A 19,356-nucleotide genomic window follows, 5' to 3' on the forward strand; every position below is an offset into this window, starting at 1 on the left:
ATATCTGCTAATATTAAAAAATCAGCCATTCCATTAGATTTACTAGTAAAGAGAGCTCCTCAGACCGTTAAAGTTGCCAGAAACATTTACAGAAATCATTTTCAATGTTCCAATACCTAATTTTTATTTATAAGCTAGAATTTTAGAACTGCAACTGCTGACAAATTCTAAAAGGAAAGTATGAGAAAAATAGTACATATTCATGTTCTTGACTGACATTAGACAGTAAAGATACTAATATTCAATCTGTTCAGAAAAGCTGAAGTTGGAGGGATGCTAGCAGGTAAGCTCTAGGTCCCTAGAACCCCTGCTCTAGACAGAACAGCTCTCCATTTATCTATTTTGTATTTTGGGTTTCCTCCATAAGCTTCCCTTTCAGCAAAGAATTCTGCAACAACCACAAAAAGTTTTAAACTTTAAAGGACCGTGTGATGAGCAGCCTTTTAAGATGGTCCACAATGATCCCACCTCCTGGTATGCACGCCCTCCTGTAATCTCCTCCCTCTGAGTATGGGCTGGATTTAGTGACTCACTTCTAAGGAACAGAATTTGGCAGACGTAATGGATGTCACTCCTAAAATAAGTTTTAAAAAGACAGTGGCTCCCGTTTTGGTGACTTTCACCCAGATATCTTGCTTTGGGGTGAGCAAGCTGCGATGTTGTGAGCAGCCCCATGGAGAGGCCCACATGACCAATAAATTAATGTATCTGGCCAACAACCAGAGTCCTGAGGCCTCCCAACAGCTGGAAGCAGGTATTCTAAGGCCTGCTGACAACCCTGAGTGAGCTTAGATGTGGATCCTCCCTCAGTTGAGCCTGAGAGATTCTGAGCCAGAATCATCTGCTCAACAGCTTCTAAATTCTTGACAAGGAAGGAAAGAAGGAAGGAAGGAAGGAAGGGAGAGAGGGAGGGAGGGAGAGAAGATAATAAATGCTGATTGTTTTTGGCCACTGAGTTTTGTGGTAACTTGTTATAAAGCAACAGGTAACTAATACGGAAAGCATTACAAAGTAATTAGTAGTAAGCTAAAAGTTGCAAAGTGACTATTAATTATGTTCCTAAAAAGGAACTCACAGAAAATATGAGTTAATGGGTGGGGGCCCAATTTGGAATTTGGTTCTTGGTTTTTAGGTCCAAAAATTCAACCTAAAGCTAAAGCAGGTAAGACTCAACTGAACTATACCAACCAACCTCCTCAAACTGATTAATAAATCACAGGCCACCTTCCAGGGCATTTCCTTCCCAACAAATCTGGACGGAACCAAAGTATTACAAAGAATTGCATAATGTACACAGTCTAAGTGTGCAGCAGCCCTGAAAATTGGTTGTTGTGTCTACAAGCTACTTTTTTAAATTGAAATTTTTTAAAGTTTAAGATGCAGTTAACTTAAATATAAAGAAGCCTACATTACTACAACTCCAGAATAAAGCACCATTCTAGCAACCACCAAATAACATCTCTCACTTCCTACCACCTCCTGTACTATGCTAAACACTAACCAGTTGGCTGTGTGGTTTTTCTTTTTATATCATTTTATGTTCTAGTCATTCTTCCTAAGCATACCTTAATCACATTAATTGATCTTCAACAATATTTTGATCTTCCTAATTTGACAAATACCCTAATCCCATAATTAAGCACCACATTTTATAAACCATATCTTAAAATGGGATACTTCTGTAGAAAAGTAATATCCTCTATTCTTAGTAGTTTCTAGTTCAAGGAAACATTTTCCTGATCCTAGTCCAAAATGTAGGAAGCATTAGTCCTTCATTAGCTAATTATAGTTAGTGTCCAAGTTAAAGATCGGTTGGCCAAAAGGTTCATTAGGTTTTTCCCATAAGATGGCTCTAGTAGCACTTAGCTGCCTTTAACTTCATTTGAAACAATTTTGTTAGACTGTATGTGACAGCTGTCATATCAGTGTGCATTTTACAAAAGACTTATCAAGTTGGTGAATTTCTGTGTAGCCATTTTTTTCTTTTTTTTTTTTTGCGGTACGCGGGCTTCTCACCACCGTGGCCTCTCCCGCTGCGGAGCACAGGCTCCGGCCGCGAAGGCCCAGCGGCCATGGCTCACGGGCCCAGCCGCCCCGTGGCACTTGGTATCCTCCCGGACCGGGGCACGAACCCGCGCCCCGCGCATCGGCAGGCGGACTCTCAACCACTGCGCCACCAGGGAAGCCCCTGTGTAGCCATTTTAATACTGAAGATGGAAGAAAATAAGCAACATTTTCGGCATCTTATGCTTTATTATTTCAAGAAAGGTAAAAACGCAACTGAAATACATAAAAAAGATTTGTGCAGTTTTCTGAAGTTTCATGCTGGAGATTTCTCACTGGACGATGTTCCACGGTCAGGTAGACCAGCTGAAGTTGATCAAATCGAGACATTAATTGAGAACAATCAACGATATACCACGCGGGAAATAGCCAACATAGTCAAAATATCCAAATTAAGCGTTGAAAAACATTTGCACCAACTTGGTTATGTTAATCATTTTGATGTTTGGGTTCCACGTCGTAAGTTAAGTGAAAAAAACCCTTCCTGACCGTATTTCCACATGAGATTCTCTACTGAAACATAATGAAAACATTCCGTTTTGAAAACAAATTGTGACAGGCAATGAAAAGTGGATACTGTACAATAATGTGGAACAGGAGAGATCGTGGGGCAAGCGAAATGAACCACCACCAACTACACCAAAGGCCGGTCTTCATCCAAAGAAAGTGATGTTGTGTATATGGTGGGATTGGAAGGGAGTCCTCTATTATGAGCTCCTTCTGGAAAACCAAACAATTAATTCCAACAAGTATTGCTCCCAATTAGACCAACTGAAAGCAGCACTCGACAAAAAGCGTCTGATATTAGTCAACAGAAAACGTATAACCTTCCATCAGGATAACACAAGACCGTGTGATTTTTTGACGACCAGGCAAAAACTGTTACAGCTTGGCTGAGAAGTTCTGATTCATCCGCCATATTCACCAGACATGGCACCTTCAGATTTCTGTTTATTTCAGTCTTTACAAAATTCTCTTAATGGACAAAATTTCAATTCCCTGGAAGACTGTAAAAGGCACCTGGAACAGTTCTTTGCTCAAAAAGATAAAAAGGTTTGGGAAGACAGAATTACGAAGTTGCCTGAAAAATGGCAGAAGATAGTGGAACAAAAGGGTGAATATGTTGTTCAATAAAGTTCTTGGTAAAAATGAAAAACATGTCTTTTATTTTTACTTAAAAACCAAAGGCACTTTTTGGCCAACCCAATACACAAAAATAACAGCTAACAATACTCTGAATGCCAACAATTATGTCAACACGATAAGGAAATCAATCTTTTACTTTGCAGTTTCAAATTCTTTTTCTCACCTTTTCTGACCATAATATTAAAATTAATCTAACGAGATTCTAAGCCCTGTATTAATTTTCAAATCAATTCTTAATAACTATCTCTAAAACATAAGTGCATATTCTTGATGAAAAACAGAGTTATTTATTTATTTTTAAATAAATTTATTTATTTTATTTTTATTTTGGCTGCATTGGGTCTTTGCTGCTGCACGTGGGCTTTCTCTAGTTGCGGCAAGCGGGGGCTACTCTTCATTGCATTGCGTGGGCTTCTATTGCGGTGGCTTCTCTTGTTGCAGAGCACGGGCTCTAGGCATGCGGGCTTCAGTAGTTGTGACTTGCAGGCTCTAGAGCACAGGCTCAGTAGTTGTGGCTCATGGGCTTAGTTACTCCGTGGCATGTGGGATCTTCCCGGACCAGGGCTCAAACCCATGTCCCCTGCACTGGGGCAGGCAGATTCTTAACCACTGCGCCACAGGGAAGTCCTGTAAAACTGATTTATAAAACAATGGCAACTTTTTCTAATATAATAAGTTTCAAATAGTCTGAGGTCAACAGTAATAGTGCAACCTACTGACTATATTCTAAATAATAACTGTTATTCAGCACTCATAAAATCTGAATTATGGATATTAAGTTAAATGAACTTACACTTCTCCAAAGAGATAACCCACAAGTGGGCTTATTAGAGCTTGTCTAGCATGGCATTAAAAGGTCACAAAATTATTTTTTGCCTTAAAAAAAATCTGAATCATGGAGCTTCCCTGGTGGCACAGTGGTTCAGAGTCCACCTGCCGATACAGGGGACACGGGTTCGTGCCCCGGTCTGGGAAGATCCCACATGCCGCGGAGCGGCTGGGCCCGTGAGCCATGGCTGCTGAGCCTGTGCGTCCAGAGCCTGTGCTCCACAACGGGAGAGACCACAACAGTGAGAAGCCCGCGTACCACAAAAAAAAAAAAAAAAAAAATCTGAATCATGGATCACGTCAAATCCCATATACTCCACAATGACTACCACTTTACAGACCAAATATACTGTACAGTTTTATGAAAAGTGCTGTGATTTGTTTGCTTGGTTAGCTGACCTAATGCTATGATTCATTCCTTCTAAAAACAGAAGATAAGGACTTCTTCAAACTATACATGGCTCCCTCACAATTAACTATGCAGTTTTCCAAGAAAGCATTCCAAGTTGTTGTACTTACCACTTAAAAAATTCTTGATACCAACATGGACCCAATTTTTTAAATTAATTCTATTAATGTCTATAACCAGGAGTTACCTATAGAAGTAGAGGCTTGGTGATATTTAGATAAGAATGCTCTAGATCATTAGAGCACTCTTCCTTGAAACAAGTGAGTTAGTAGCATAACTTTACTCATCTCCTGACCTACCATTATTAATCTCCTTTATTACATATAATTTAGAACTGTTGTAACTACCATGGAAAGCTTAGTGAAAGCACTATGCAGGATTATAATCTTGTTACAATTTAAAATATAAATGTTAATGCAACACTTGTTAAAATAAACATTACACAGAATGCAAAGGAAAAATTAAGATTCTGACAAAAGTAAAAGCCATTTGCCATGGCCAATCACATCCCCTCCTTTTGAAAATATTCTCTTCCCTCTATTCCCATAACATTACACTCTCCTGGGCTTCTCAATCCCTACTTAATTTTTCTTTCTCCTCTATTTCTTTCTTCATCTTTGCAGGATTCTCTTCTTCCACCACCACAAGGAAGTGATGATGTTTCTCAAGTTTCTGTCCTAGGTTCTCTTTTCTCATGCTGTTCTACCTATTCTCTCCTTGATCTGTCTTGATCTGTCTCACTCCCATGGCTTCAATTTGGTCATGTATGCTGATGACTAACAAACATGTATTTATAGCCCTGATCTCCTTCCTAAGCTTAAGCCCCACATATCCAACTGCCTCATAGATCCCCCTTCTCAGATTTCTCAGATGCTTGAAATTCAACAAACCTAAAAGTGAACCACTACCTTCCCCCAAACCTGTCCTTCCTCTTGTTTCCGGTCAGTGACAAGTACCACCATTTACCTAGCTGCATAATTAAGCCAGAATCCTGGGATTTATCCTTGATTCTTCCCTCTCTAAATCCCAAATTCCTATCTCTCACAACCATATCCAACCATCCATCAAGTCCTATACATTTTCTACTAAACATATCTAGAATCCATTCACTTCTCTCTCCTTCTGGCATTATCCTTGTTTGGGCCACCACTGTCTCTTGCCTAGACTACTGCAACGGCTTCCACCAAATGGTTTCTCTACCGCTAGTTAAGATTCAACACAATAATCACAACTTAGAATAAAATGCTACTTGCTATGGTTTCAACTATGCATTGTATCAATGGCAAAAGAAAACATTATTTAAACTGCTGAAAAAGTTGAGTATGAAGGTAATTTGGGTTGACACAAGTTCTTTTATGAAGTAAATGGGCACAATTAGACATACTCTACCCAACTCACAGGCCCATGAAATGAAATGAAATGAAATGAAATGAAATGTAAATGTTCCTTAAAAACAAGTGGAAAACAGTTTAAAGCAACAACAGAATCAGATAAATGATAAAGAGACTTTGCAGTTCAGTTAAGCATTGTCAGTACCTACGCAAGACACAATGACAGACACTGTGATTTTTTATTAATATCATTTACAATTATTACCATTAATTATTACCTAAAAACTATGTTAAGTTCCTTACATCATTTATCACATTTAATCATCACCACAAAGCCCTATGGTTATATGACCACAAATGGCATGGTGGGGATTTAAACTAAAATGTGATTCTGGACCGGTCGCACTACTCTCAAGGAGATTACAGTTCAGGGAAGGAGACGGAAACAATGAAATATTTTCAATACACTGTGTAAACATAATCATCACATCTTGCACAGAATGATTTAAGAGTAATTGAAAGGGCATTCATTCTGGCCTATGGATAAAGAAATGCTTCTTGAGAGAGATGATGCCTTGAGCAATCATAAAGAATAAGAAAGAAACTGTGGAGGATAAGAGAGTACAAAGCAGAGGCAATAATAAAAAAACTGTGGCCTAAAAAAGACCATGACCACGCCGTCTGACCATCCAACCTTGAAAGCCGACTTACTCTTTAACTCTGACAAATAGTTAAAAAAAATGCTGCTTCTAACTATTCAGTTCTTAAGTCTATATACACTGCTTACCATTATTACACTACCAAAGTACTTTCTAGATGTAAAAACTTTTACTGGTAAGGCCCAAATGTTTATGTGACAGTACACATCAGCTTAACACACACACACACACACACACACACACACACACAAAGGGAAGAGAAGAAACAGGCAGAGAAGGAGGGAGGAAAGGAGGGTAAGAGGTTGAAAATATCCCTGAAGCAATTTGTGGAAGTATTATTTTTTAGTAGAAAACACTTATTCTTATGTTCTGGTTTTGTCAGTCACCCACTAGAACCCACACATTTGACAATAGGGACTGTTATATATGGAAGTCTATTAATATATTACCACTCATGTATTTCACTGTTTCAGCTAATATTTTTTGAGGACTTACTGTATGCCAGGCACTGTGCCAAGTACTTTACAAGAATTATCTCATTTAATCCTCACAACAACACTTGGTTGTTATTATCATCTCCATTTTACAACTGAAAAAACTGAGGCTCAAAGTTAGTAACTTTCACAAGTTCACACAGCCAGTAAGTGGTGAGACTAATATATAAGCACAAATAGTTGAGCTCCAGAATGAAAACTCTTCACCACTATACTACATAATTGCAAGCAACTCATAAATATCGACATTCTTTTTTTTTCTGCTTTCCATTATCATGAGTACACATAAAAATTAAAAACAAATACACAGTGGAAAAATAAAACTAGATATATTTTCCTGCACTAAAAACATGTATAATGAAATCCTACATAAGTGGAAGATGGCAAGACTACAATTAAAATGTAAATTACCAAGGAATATTACAGAAGAGTGCTGTGTGAACCAGAGACATTAAGTTTACGAAAAGTTGGCAACAAGGGAATACTGAGCAAATTTGATAACCACATTCATATAGATGATGAAATAGCCTTAAGTTTTATCAAAAAGTACAATTTGATGACATTATGAATTTAAAATATTTTTCATCTGTAAGTTGTACTGCTCATTACTCATCTAATCAATGATTATAGAGCCCTGGGCCTTATCAGCCTTGGTCTTAAAAAAGAAAGCAAAATGTCTAAGAAAATGGGTGAGAAAAAAGGAAAGGAACAGGGAAGGAGGGAGAAAGAAAAAAGGCTTTTCAAAGGGAAAAGCTTCAAATCTCCCAACCATTATACAAAACACATTATTAGCTCTTCCCTTTGAAATGTGAGGCTAAGAAGTCCAGTCACAATCCAGCCTGTGCTGAGCAGAATCTGAGTGGTAGAAGGCTAAATGGACAGAACAGGGCAATGATTCTCAAAAAAAAAGGTTTTAATAGCAAAACTCATTTAGGAAGTAAAAATTAAGAGAAATCCTAACAAATAAAATGTATACGAGCATAGATGATCTGGCTGACGTGGAGTGTGGGAACACAAAGTCCCACTCGTTTGCTCCCATTGGCAGCCACTGAGATAATTTCAGGAGATCTCGGGGCTCCAAAGAGCACAATTCAAAACCTCTGGGCCCTTTTGAGGGAAGGACAGCTCTGCCTACGCCAAGAAACCTGTTACTCGATTCTAACTGGCAAACCCATCTCCTCCTTACTCCCTTATTTCCTGTAACTTGCTCTCTCACAGGAGGCTTCCCAAAGCTGGCCCTGAAAGAACAGTACGGCTAAAGGAATGGATGGCTGTGCGTTCAATGCTGTGCTAACATCTCTCTGGCCAGAGATGGTGGCCATTCTTATTTCCCTCCTTACACTTTAGCATCTTCAATGAACATGTAATACTTTTATCATCAGAAAAAGAGTTATTATCTTAAAGAAATAAATAATTCTATCCCCCAGGCCCAGGTTACTTACGTTCACACTTGAAACTACTACTTTATTAAGATTTATCTAAAACAGGAAAGATTTTCTAGTAAATAAAGGAATGAGAACATTTTAGAAAGTAGGCTAGGAGACTCTGGGCCCTGGGTAGACAAAAAGTAAATTTAAAAAAGGATGGAGAAAGATGAAAAAACAACCAGAACATCTTTGCCTACTTTGCAAATACACACAGAGCTCTACTTCCTGAGCAGCTACTTCTCTGGCATTGAATATTATCTACTTGCTGCTGTTCTAGGTTGATCATTGCTAGTATATACTATAAAGGATGATATTGTGTAAAAGAACCCTGATCAGACTATAAAATATGTAAAGGTGAAGTGATTTAGCTCATGTCTAAAAACTGTCAGAGAACTGTACAAATTTTTTATCATACACACACATTCACATACACACATACAGTCAAATTTGTAATCTGTTATACTATTAGAGATTCTTTGAATTTGTATCACAAATAAAAGAGGGAAATAATATTTACTGCGATTTTCCTCCTAAGAAATACTATGATATCAAAGAAGTCAAGATATACAGCACAATAAACATTATTGTAAAAGACATCAAAATGAAGTTTGACATTTTAACTTCAAAAATATTTCTTAAAATAGAGAAAACAATTGACCGTCATTTTTTTTTTCATTCACTATAGGGCTAGCCCAGATTTTAACATAAGTTCTTATATCAGTTGTAAGTAGTAGGTTTAATGTTAGAAGTTTTCAAGATGTACAGCACTAGATGCAGGTATAATGAAATTTACAAGAAGAAATCCTTAAGAAGTTACTTGCTACAAATTTGAATGCTACCACAGCAAGGTAATAAAAAGGACTTAGAAATCCAAACACTTGAATCTAGCACTAACCAGCTATTGACCTTGAACAGCTCAATCTTTCCAGGCCTGTTTTCTTACTTGTCAAGAGGCTACTAAGCTAGAGCCATGAGTTCCAACAACTAGAAAAGACCTCACCCAGCAGATTGCTATGCATTATCTGGCAGTTGTCTAAGACTTCAGGACAGCAAGAACCCTCCAGAGTTGAAAATCCCAGACGAAAGGGTTTGGAAACAATAGTGGCCTCAACAATTTCAGAAGTTTAAATACCAACATCTCTACCCCATACCCCTCAAGATCTTCCCCCTGAAAATTATCTTATCTCTACCACTAAGGTTTCAAGAAATAAAAAATAGCCTGTCTCAGAAAATGACTAAACACTTTGGAAGCTCTTAAAAGGTTCCTTCCAGCTCTAAAATTCTCAGTAATTCTGTAAATTTCCATAATAAACAACATTACAGAACAAAATGCCTACTGAATCTTTTTTTTTTTTTTTTTTGCGGTACGCGGGCCTCTCACTGTCGCGGCCTCTCCCGTCGCGGAGCACAGGCTCTGGATGTGCAGGCTCAGCGGCCATGGCTCACGGGCCGAGCCGCTCAGTGGCTTGTGGGGTCCTCCCGGACTGGGGCACGAACCCGTGTCCCCTGCATCAGCAGGCGGACTCTCAACCACTGTGCCACCAGGGAAGCCCTCCTACTGAATCTTTTAAAACAGATGATTATCAACCACAGGTCATATATAACTAAAGGCAGAGATTTTAGCAATCATGAAAGCCAATAAACAAAACACTGTTAAGTGTTCAGTAAATATTTGTTAAGTGAATAATTTAGTTTCAAAGTCACAATGACAATAATATTTTACACACTTGTAAAACACTAACATTACAAGTTTTAATAAAAGATAATTATTTAAGGAAAATGTGTCTTTAAAAAAAAAAACACCTAAGGTTTCATTGAATGAAAACTTGATACCCCACAGAATGCTAATCTTTCTACCAAAGTATGTTGGCCGGCTATCTAACCTTGAAGGAAAGAGGAATAAGCAAAGAAACCTAGAATAAGCATGTGCAGAATTCTAGAATTTTGTTCACTTCTGATAATTTATTTCCAATAATTCACACATGTATATAGGAGGGTTCTTTTCCAAATAATGACTTAACCTGTATCAGAATTCCAACTTTTTCAAAGCTTATTTAAAAAAAAAAAAAAAACTTCCTTTCTAATATCTATATTCCTCTTTCAACAAACCTTTACTGAACACCTATTATTTCCCAGGCACTTGGTTAAACATCTTCAAAAAAGATAATGAAAAACTCATATTCCTCTTAAGAAGCTCATAATGAGAGTAAATGCATACATCTAACAGAACCATAGTATGCTAAATGATAGAATAAAGGTAAGCATCACAAATTGACTTTGAAGAACTAATTCCAGGAAGAGAATACAGCCATCCTCCTCTCTCTGGCTAATTTGTCCCATTGAGAGAGAATACTCAGCTTCATGAGAAAGACAAAATCAACTCTGGGTTTATGAGGAAATGCTGAAGTTAGATAGAGATCACAATCAGAGATATCAACAAAAAACACAAAGGAATGCAAGTTTGGGATGGGCTTAGGAGAATGTCACAGGGACTAGATATGTGAGCTGGATCTTGAAGAAAAAGCAGTTAACGAGGAAGGCAAAATAACAAATTCTAGAAAGATATCAATGACTAATCTTTTTAGCTTGACTGAACAATTAGAAATAGTAAAGAAGCACAAGATGAGGGGAAACTTTTTTTTTCAATGTCTGCCTATTTCTATAGTTATACAGGTGTCTGCTAATTTGTACAATTGATTTATCTTTGAAAATAACATGTTCATAGATAACATAATACTGTCTCAATCATAAGGTAAAAATTACTTCCATTTGAATTATAATTAAATTTAATTCATTCCATTAATTTTAAATTCAGTGTAGTTCAAACAAATGCAAAATCTGAATTCTAAACTATTTTTCAATTAAACAATCTCAAATACTACAAATCTATGTTTAGTATATTTTAGTTTTTGATAGGCTCTTGACATCAACTATTTTAACTTTAAATATCATTTAACGGAGAACCCACAATTTAATCGAGTAATAAAATATATTTTATAATATGCTGTACTCTTTCATGACTTCAGTAGTTTAGGAGAAATACTTCTCATTTTCAGCTATACTAAGTAAATTTCAGTAATCTAAATAACAAGACCTAAAGAAAAGGTTGTGAGGTAATAAATACACAATTTTCCAAAGTTATACCTGAAAAATGCTAAGGTATTCATGTACAATGTCATCCTTGAAATAATGCTACAACATGAAACATATAATGTTATGTGTCAATACAAAAAATGATAAAGCTAAAAATGTTCTAAAACTGAGATAAGTTATATTTTCTCCTGTACACATACATGCTTTTGAGAATGTGTATAAGAATAAAATATGGTAAGACGTGCTAAGTTCTTTGTTTTTATTTAACCTTCAAAATAATCAAATACTGTGTTATAAAAATACTATTCCCATGTTTAAATACTCAGAATCACTCATCTCAGTTACTCATCTAACTGTAAAAATTGTGCTTTTAATCAAATAACACAGTATCAAAATATGAAGCAAAATTTTGAAAATAAAAATAATGCTGAATCAACAAATACCTACAAATTATGGACAAAATAATCTGGTAATATTGTTACAAATATAATCTCAAAAATTATTGGAGGGCTTCCCTGGTGGTGCAGTGGTTGAGAGTCCGCCTGCCGATGCAGGGGACACGGGTTCGTGCCCCGGTCCAAGAAGATCCCACATGCCGCGGAGCGGCTGGGCCCGTGAGCCATGGCCGCTGAGCCTGCGCATCCGGGGCCTGTGCTCCACAACGGAAGAGGCCACAGCAGTGAGAGGCCCGCGTACCGCGCAAAAAAAAAAAGGCTGCCAACATCAAATACTACTGAGGTGACATGGAAAGAAGACTGAGATTAGGTCCCTGAGTTTAACAACTAGGTCACTAGGTTATATCAGAGCTCTCACTCAACAAAGGATAAAGGAAAGGGAAAGAATGCCTGCCGAAGTAAACCTGCTGTATACAGAAACCAAAGCTAATAAGACTCTATGCCAATAGTGTATAAACTTTTTGGTCTCAGGATCTCTTTATACTCTCAAAAGTTAAAAGAGCTTTTGTTTATCTAGGTCTTATCTAAATCAAGAAATAAATTACTATATCGAAAATAAAAACTGAGGAAAAAACTTAAATATACATTATTTCATTTTTTAAAAATCATATTTTAATATAAATAACATACTTTTATGAAAAAACCCTATATTTTCCAAAACAAAGATAATTTTGTGTGAAGAGTTGTTATTGTATATTTTTAGCTTAGCAGTACTCAACTACCCAGCTTAATAGAAGACATCTGGATTGTCATATCTCCTTCTGCATTCAATTTGTTGCAATGTGTTGTTTTGTTTCAAGAATATAAAGAAAATCTCGACTCCCACAACTATGTAGTTGAAAAAGGGAGGAGTATTTTAATAGGCTTTTCAGATAATTATGGATATTCTTCTTTGATATTAAATAAAAGCACAACAAAGAGCTGTTTCTCAAACGTTAGCTGCATATGAAATCTGGAAGCATGTCAATGAAGTTTTCCTAGTGTTCCCTTAAAATCCATTGGTTTATTTTATACTTTGAGTGGATTATCTATGCATGGTTTTGTAACATCATACATTGGTTACTGGGAAATACTGGTTTACTGAGTGATGCCAATTTTCCAAATGTTGACAAACCACATGATAAAACATCAGAAATTATATTCATTGATATAACCATCTGATCTCATCTTTACACTACTAGGAAGCTCTTAAGCTCAATGTAGTTGTTACAAGTTTTCAAAAATTCTAATTTTCACTTGAAAGCTCAGTTTTTATCATTGGCAACAAATATTATCAATTGTTTTCCCCGAAGTGACAAAGTTACTGTGTTCATTTTTGAGAAAATTGCTAAATATCCAAGTCTGAATAACCACAGTTTGCCAGGCATTCTCTCAAATAAAAATAATGTTCTATGAAAAAAGCTAGTTCTGCTCAAAACTCAAACAACTACAAACAACTACAACTGCTCTCCCGCGACTCAACCACACTAGTTTGGTATATGCAGCAGGAGTGCTTTACTTGTACTTCCCAGTTCATCAGACAGAATATTAAAAAAGACACAAGACTTGCTAAAATTAGTCATTTTTACTGCTTCATGAACAATATTCTTAAGTGAAACTAGCATTATTTTTACTGCATGTGCATGGTGGTGAAGAGTACGATGAATATAGCAATGTGGTGCCACTGCTTTGATTTATGCTAAAGAGCCAGCAGTTTTACTCACCATTGCCTCTGCACCACCTCCTCAAGTGTCAACACAGTGAAAAAGGCAAATAACATCTTAGTATGATTATGAACTCCCTAAAATGTCCTCAGGGACCCTCAGGGTTCATCAGATCACACTTTGAAAACCACTACTATCCAAACAGTAATCACTTTCAAAATTCCTCTTAAACAATGAACCCGTGTGACTACTCTAATCCAAGATGTAGAGAGAAAAACAAACCAACCAACCTCCTAAAATAAGGAGTCTCTGAACAACACCTGTGTGGTAGCTGGAAAGGTTCCTCAGGTAAGGGAGGCTCAGAACTCTGCATTCTGAAAAACAGACTGAGATGGTCCACAATTCTTTTCTCACATTCCCACACCAAGGGTCTAGGAGAATCTGTGCCAAGCCTCAAATTAGAAGACAGAAAGCAAGTATGACAAGACAACAATGATACTGGAAAAGAGTTTTATCAGCTGATAACTGGTTTAATTTTCTTCAAAATGTGAATTTTTATATTGTTTACTTCCATTTATAGAAGCTGAAATAACTCATTCTTTTTAACAACAGTCAGATCCTAACCATAATACTTGTTCAATTATAAACACTATTTCTTTTAACAAGAAAATTTCACCTCTTCAGCTCACACATAAAGATTTGCTAATACTACCTCATGTACAGAGTTGGTTACAATTCAAAGTGTTTCTGAATTCACAGCAAATCATAAAATTTTACAGAAGAAACAAACATCTATTTTGCCTACCACTGTATGTCTAGTACCTAGCTCAGCCCTCCTACAAAATAAGACGTTCAATAAAAACTGCTGAATGTTGAAGTGGTTGAAATGAGATAAGAACTCACTGCCAGACTCCTAGTATAACACCTAGTACTCTTGCTAATATGTGAAATCTTTCTCACCATTCTCTAACATAACACCTCTGAGAAACCTAAAGGGACTACTACAATTTATCCTGAGAAAATATTACCTGTTACGCCTGAAATTACATTTGAAAGCCTGCTCTGGACTAGGTGTTTTATAGGTTCTCATTTAGATCACAGTTCAAAACCAAAACAAATAGCTCTAACATTTTCATTTTTAAATATCTGCGATCTGAATTAAGCATTAATTTCTATTCCTATATGAAGTGGCAATAAGATACTAGTCTAACTCAATACATTGATTGTACTACCCTCACACACACTATACTAAATATTTCTTTTTCTCTGATGATTCAGAATGGTTCTTGATTTCTTAAAGTTTCTTAGGTTTATATTTGAGACACATTGCGTTAAAAGAATTTCAAATATAAAGATAAAGGAAATTGTGTAGTACCTTTGAAAATAATTGTCACTGTAACTTTTTCATTTTTACATTTTTCCTGTCAGTTTGACATTTATCATTGATTCTTTCACAAAAGCACACTGTAGAAAACTTCAGTTTTGAACTATCTACGTATTTAGATTCTAGATTTTAAAAAAGATTAGTGAAATTTAAACTAATTAAGGCCAGCAAGTACAAAATTAAAATTCAATCAGAGAAATGGCATACACTTAAAGAATATAATTTATCAATTTAGGAATTGAAGCTACTTCAAATCACATTTCATTTTGAAATACTGCTATGAATATAAGCTCATTTCATTCCATACAGTTACTCTGCAGAAGAACATGACCAACCAGGGATGTTGCCAAAGGAAAAGGTCATCTGTTGCAATATAAAGGATTTGAATCAGATATCCTTTAAACAAAAAAGACTGTCAGAAAGACTTTAAAGGGAGGTCATGGGGCTTCCCTGGTGGCGCAGTGGTTGAGAGTCCGCCTGCCGATGCAGGGGACACGGGTTTGTGCCCTGGTCCGGGAAGATCCCACATGCCGCGGAGCAACTAAGCCCGTGTGCCACAACTACTGAGTCTGTGCGTCTAGAGCCCATGCTCCACAACAAGAGAAGGCACCGAAATGAGAAGCCCGTACAGAGCAACAAAGAGTAGCTCCCTCTCGCCACAACCAGAGAAAGTCTGCACGCAGCAACGAAGACCCAACTCAGCCACCGCAAAAAAAAAAAAAAAAAAAAAAAAGGGAGGTCATAGACTCCATCTTCTCTGGAGGTTTAAAAAGAAAAGATTTTTCAAATTTCTGGGATTGGCTTAGACTGGCCTCACATTTGGTTACTAAGACAAAATCAGTTCAAAGGTGAGTCTGACCCAAGGGATTCGAGTCCTGTTTGTCAGTCACAAAAACAAGTAATTAGCAAACTGCATCCCTGGGCTCTGCAGCTATCCAGTCCCTGCTTTAGTAATTGCCAACCTTATTCTTGAAATTACCCTAACTGCTAATTAACATGTCAGTCGTAGAGAATTATTTCTTCCAACTACTGAAACTTTTGCTTCTCCAGCGTTATGTAGCCCTTTAATCCTGTTTTTCTAATATTACCAGAGAGACAAATATTTTGTGGTGCAATCAATATCTGCCCTATTAACAGTGCCCTGTTCCATTGTTCTACCCAAACATGGATTCCACTCTGAATTTCAGAAACAACTGGAGAAAAATAACAGGTAACAGAGAAATTAGAGCTCTTAGGTTTAACTTAGGGCCAAAATCAAAAGAGAAGAGACAAATTCAGAGAGAGGAAGGAAGAAGCTGAGAGGGTCGTAGTGTAGAACACTTACTTTTAGGAACAGAGTGTCCCTTAGACTTCTGGTGAGTTGCCCAGAGCCTCTTCAGTTTCAATCCAAATGACAATGCTTCTCTGAGTCCTTCTCAAGTAATGTTTCCACCACTAAAAATTGGATCTATAAGAGCTCAGATGTACTGGTAAGAAATGTCAGGGGCCCCCATGTGGGCCTCAAGCCTCTTTTAAACTAGGCCCACTTCTCTGTCCTGGGCCAACTCCCCTGTGCACTATATTCCTTCTTCTTCCGGGTGCCAGGTATTCGGCCTGTTTCTTCTCTTCTGAGCTGCCACCACCTACTCTATTTCTCAGGGTTCCTCTAACCCCAAGACTGGCTGTGGAGTAGGACACCAGCTTCCCCCCTTCCTTGCTGTCCCTGCAAATAAACATACAGGCTCTTCTAGTTTCAGTATTTTTCTAGTGGCTACAAGAAAATAGAGAGGGAACAACAAAAAGCAACAATATCGCACCAGAGATTAAGATTATAAAAACTGTCTCCACATTAAAGTTCCTGCCTTTTCTGAAAATTGCTTATTGAGCATTTAAAAAAGTACAAAGTACTAACATAGATATACAAATATAATCTAAGCCAAATCCAACCTTATATAGACTTAGAGATACAAAGATACTCTGCTTTTCAAAATACTTAAATCACGGGTCCAAAAATAGTTACCACATTCATTTTAGCAAATGGTACTTTTTTCTTTTTAGCATGTTCTGTTATATTCCCTTGAATTTAGCAGCTGTTTGAAAATTTGCTTTTTAAAGGACATCATGAAAATATTTAATATATTTTATCCAATGTAATAAGAATTAATATACAAAAAGCATATTGTGGTTTACAAAAAGGTATGTCAAAAGCAGCTAGCTTCACTCAGCAGATCTTAAAATTTCAAGTTTTGACAACCATTTATGTGTTCACATTTAAAAATTTAATAAAATGCTGTAAATGGTGTTTAAAAATCTGGATATCTCATTTTTAGGAATCTAACTCCTACTGAATATATATATTCCTCTAATGTTACTACTGTATAGCCCTTTTTAAAAACAGCAGTATAATGCATTAGTATTCTCATGATAATCCAGTTTCTAACAGACTTTAATCAAGAGTATATGCCATCTAAATACTAGGCCATAAATCACAGTAACTAAGTGCTGGCAGATCAAGAATGCCACAGACTTTGAATTTCCTGAATGATTTTCTTTATCCACTTAATACACTTAAGTGGTTTTTTAAAAGACTCTTATCATACTGTAAGCTTACAATAAAATAAAGACCGAAAATAAGCAGAGATCATTTTATCCCATTTGTATAGTCTAACAGATGGCCATCTAATCAAACTAAAGATATTCAGACACTTTCAGAAAAAATGTGTCCCTGTGACTGGGCTCACCTCCAACTATTTACGGATACAATATTAGAGAACCTGGGATTTAAAACACTACACAAACCCCTGATCTGACCCTTCCAGACGTCTATGTAAAAAAAAGGAAGCTTAATCTGTTGTGGATTCTATAATCAGATACTTTTTTGAGGAACGACATTAAATTACATCTTTCGCTCCTAAAGAGGATTTCACGGTTTTTCTTTGATTCCTGCACACTAACACAACAATGCAACCAACGTTATTACATCCGGACTGTGTGGTGGGGAAGGGGTGGGGGGCGGGCATTACACCCAGCGACACGAATTAAATCGCAGTAGCTAATGCCTCCCTTAAACAATTTATTCTCTCTTGGCAGCAAAAAACGTTCCAGCCTCTTCAATTACCCCTCACCGCAAAGCATCGCTTGGGTCGCGATCAATCTGACCCAGTTCCTAGCGCGGCCACCACCTCAGGCTCGCCTCCGCCCGCCGGGTCTGCCAGTGTCACGGGAGGGGGCGGCGGCCGCAGGGGCGTCCTCGGCGCCGCGAGCCGGTGGGCGGGCGCCGCGCGGGGCAAGCCCGGGACTCACCGGGTGGAGGTGCCCTTCCGCACATCGCACATCATGCACTTGAAGGCCTCGGCGCTGTTCCGGAAGGTGCAGACGCTACAGTCCCAGTAACCCTCATCCGAGGACGGCTTCGGCTGCCGCTTCGGCCTGCAGGACACAACCCGGACACGACGCGGCGCGGGGTCACCAGCGGGCCGCGCCCGGGCCCCGCGGCCGCCCCCGCCTCGCCCCCCGCCCCAGTCCCGCGACCCCAGCCCTGCAGGCCCCCAGCGCGCCAGGCTCCGGCTCGAAGGGGGAGGGGAGTCAGGAAGGCGGGGGCGTGAGCGTGGCAGCAGCAGCCTCAGCCGCCGCCGCCGTCGCCGCCACCGCCCCCCGGACACCCCGCGACCCCAGCCCTGCAGGCCCCCAGCGCGCCAGGCTCCGGCTCGAAGGGGGAGGGGAGTCAGGAAGGCGGGGGCGTGAGCGTGGCAGCAGCAGCCTCAGCCGCCGCCGCCGTCGCCGCCACCGCCGCTCGGACACCCCGAGCTGCCGCTCCGGCCGCCGCCATCGCGACTCCATTGTGGGGCGGCCGGCGCCGGCTCCTCACGCGGCAGCGCTCGCGCAGCGGCGGCACCGCCCCCGTTTTCGCCCTGCTGCTCGGGCTGCGAGCGAGGCGGCCGCCCGAAGCCCGGCGCAAGGGCCCCGCCGCCTGCACAGTCCGGGCCCGGGGGCCCGGGCGCTGTTACCTGGTGGGGCTCTTCTTGTCTCCCATGGCTTGGCTACAAACGCACGCCGAGAGTCGCCGCAGCGGCCGCTCTATTTGTCAATAAGGAGGATAATAAGACGGGCGGAAGCGGGCGGGGGAGGAGGGAGGGGGCGGGGAAGGCCGCACCGCCGAGCTCCGGAGCAGCCGCCGGATCCCACGCAGCCTCCAGCTGTCGGGGAAACTCCTGCCTGGGCCACGTGACCCGCGCCCGCCAACCAGCGGCCGCGCCGGAGACTTCAAACGAGGCCAGCGCGGCCCAGCACTCGCGGCGAGTTCGCGGGCTGCCGCGTGGGGGTGGCCGCCGCAGCCTCAGGCGCGGTCACCGCCTCTCCGCCCGGTGCCGCCCGCTTCCTGTCGGCATCCTGGGAGCCCCTCCAGCGAGAGATGCTCTGTCATCCTGCGCGAAGCCTGGTCCAA

General features: G+C 39.5%; 1 protein-coding gene across 4 annotated transcripts in view; it reads right to left on the reverse strand.

Moving 5' to 3' along the window:
• YAF2 (YY1 associated factor 2) overlaps positions 1 to 19,048 on the reverse strand; it is a 65,159-nt gene extending 46,111 nt beyond the window's left edge. The window contains exons 1-3 of one of the 4 annotated variants that reach the window (XM_007454864.1): positions 18,920 to 18,945; positions 18,216 to 18,341; positions 16,434 to 16,635 (exon numbers count right to left, since the gene is read on the reverse strand). In XM_007454864.1, coding sequence (XP_007454926.1) covers positions 16,434 to 16,635; positions 18,216 to 18,341; positions 18,920 to 18,945 — 354 coding nt within the window. Of the gene's footprint in view, positions 1 to 16,433; positions 16,636 to 18,215; positions 18,342 to 18,919 lie in introns of those variants that run through there. The other 3 variants (XM_007454861.1, XM_007454862.1, XM_007454863.1) reach the window with 3 other exon arrangements.
• Between the last annotated feature and the right edge of the window lie 308 nt (positions 19,049 to 19,356).

Source organism: Lipotes vexillifer, unplaced genomic scaffold (assembly GCF_000442215.2).
Source record: "Lipotes vexillifer unplaced genomic scaffold, Lipotes_vexillifer_v1.1 scaffold707, whole genome shotgun sequence".
Taxonomy (NCBI): domain Eukaryota; kingdom Metazoa; phylum Chordata; class Mammalia; order Artiodactyla; family Lipotidae; genus Lipotes; species Lipotes vexillifer.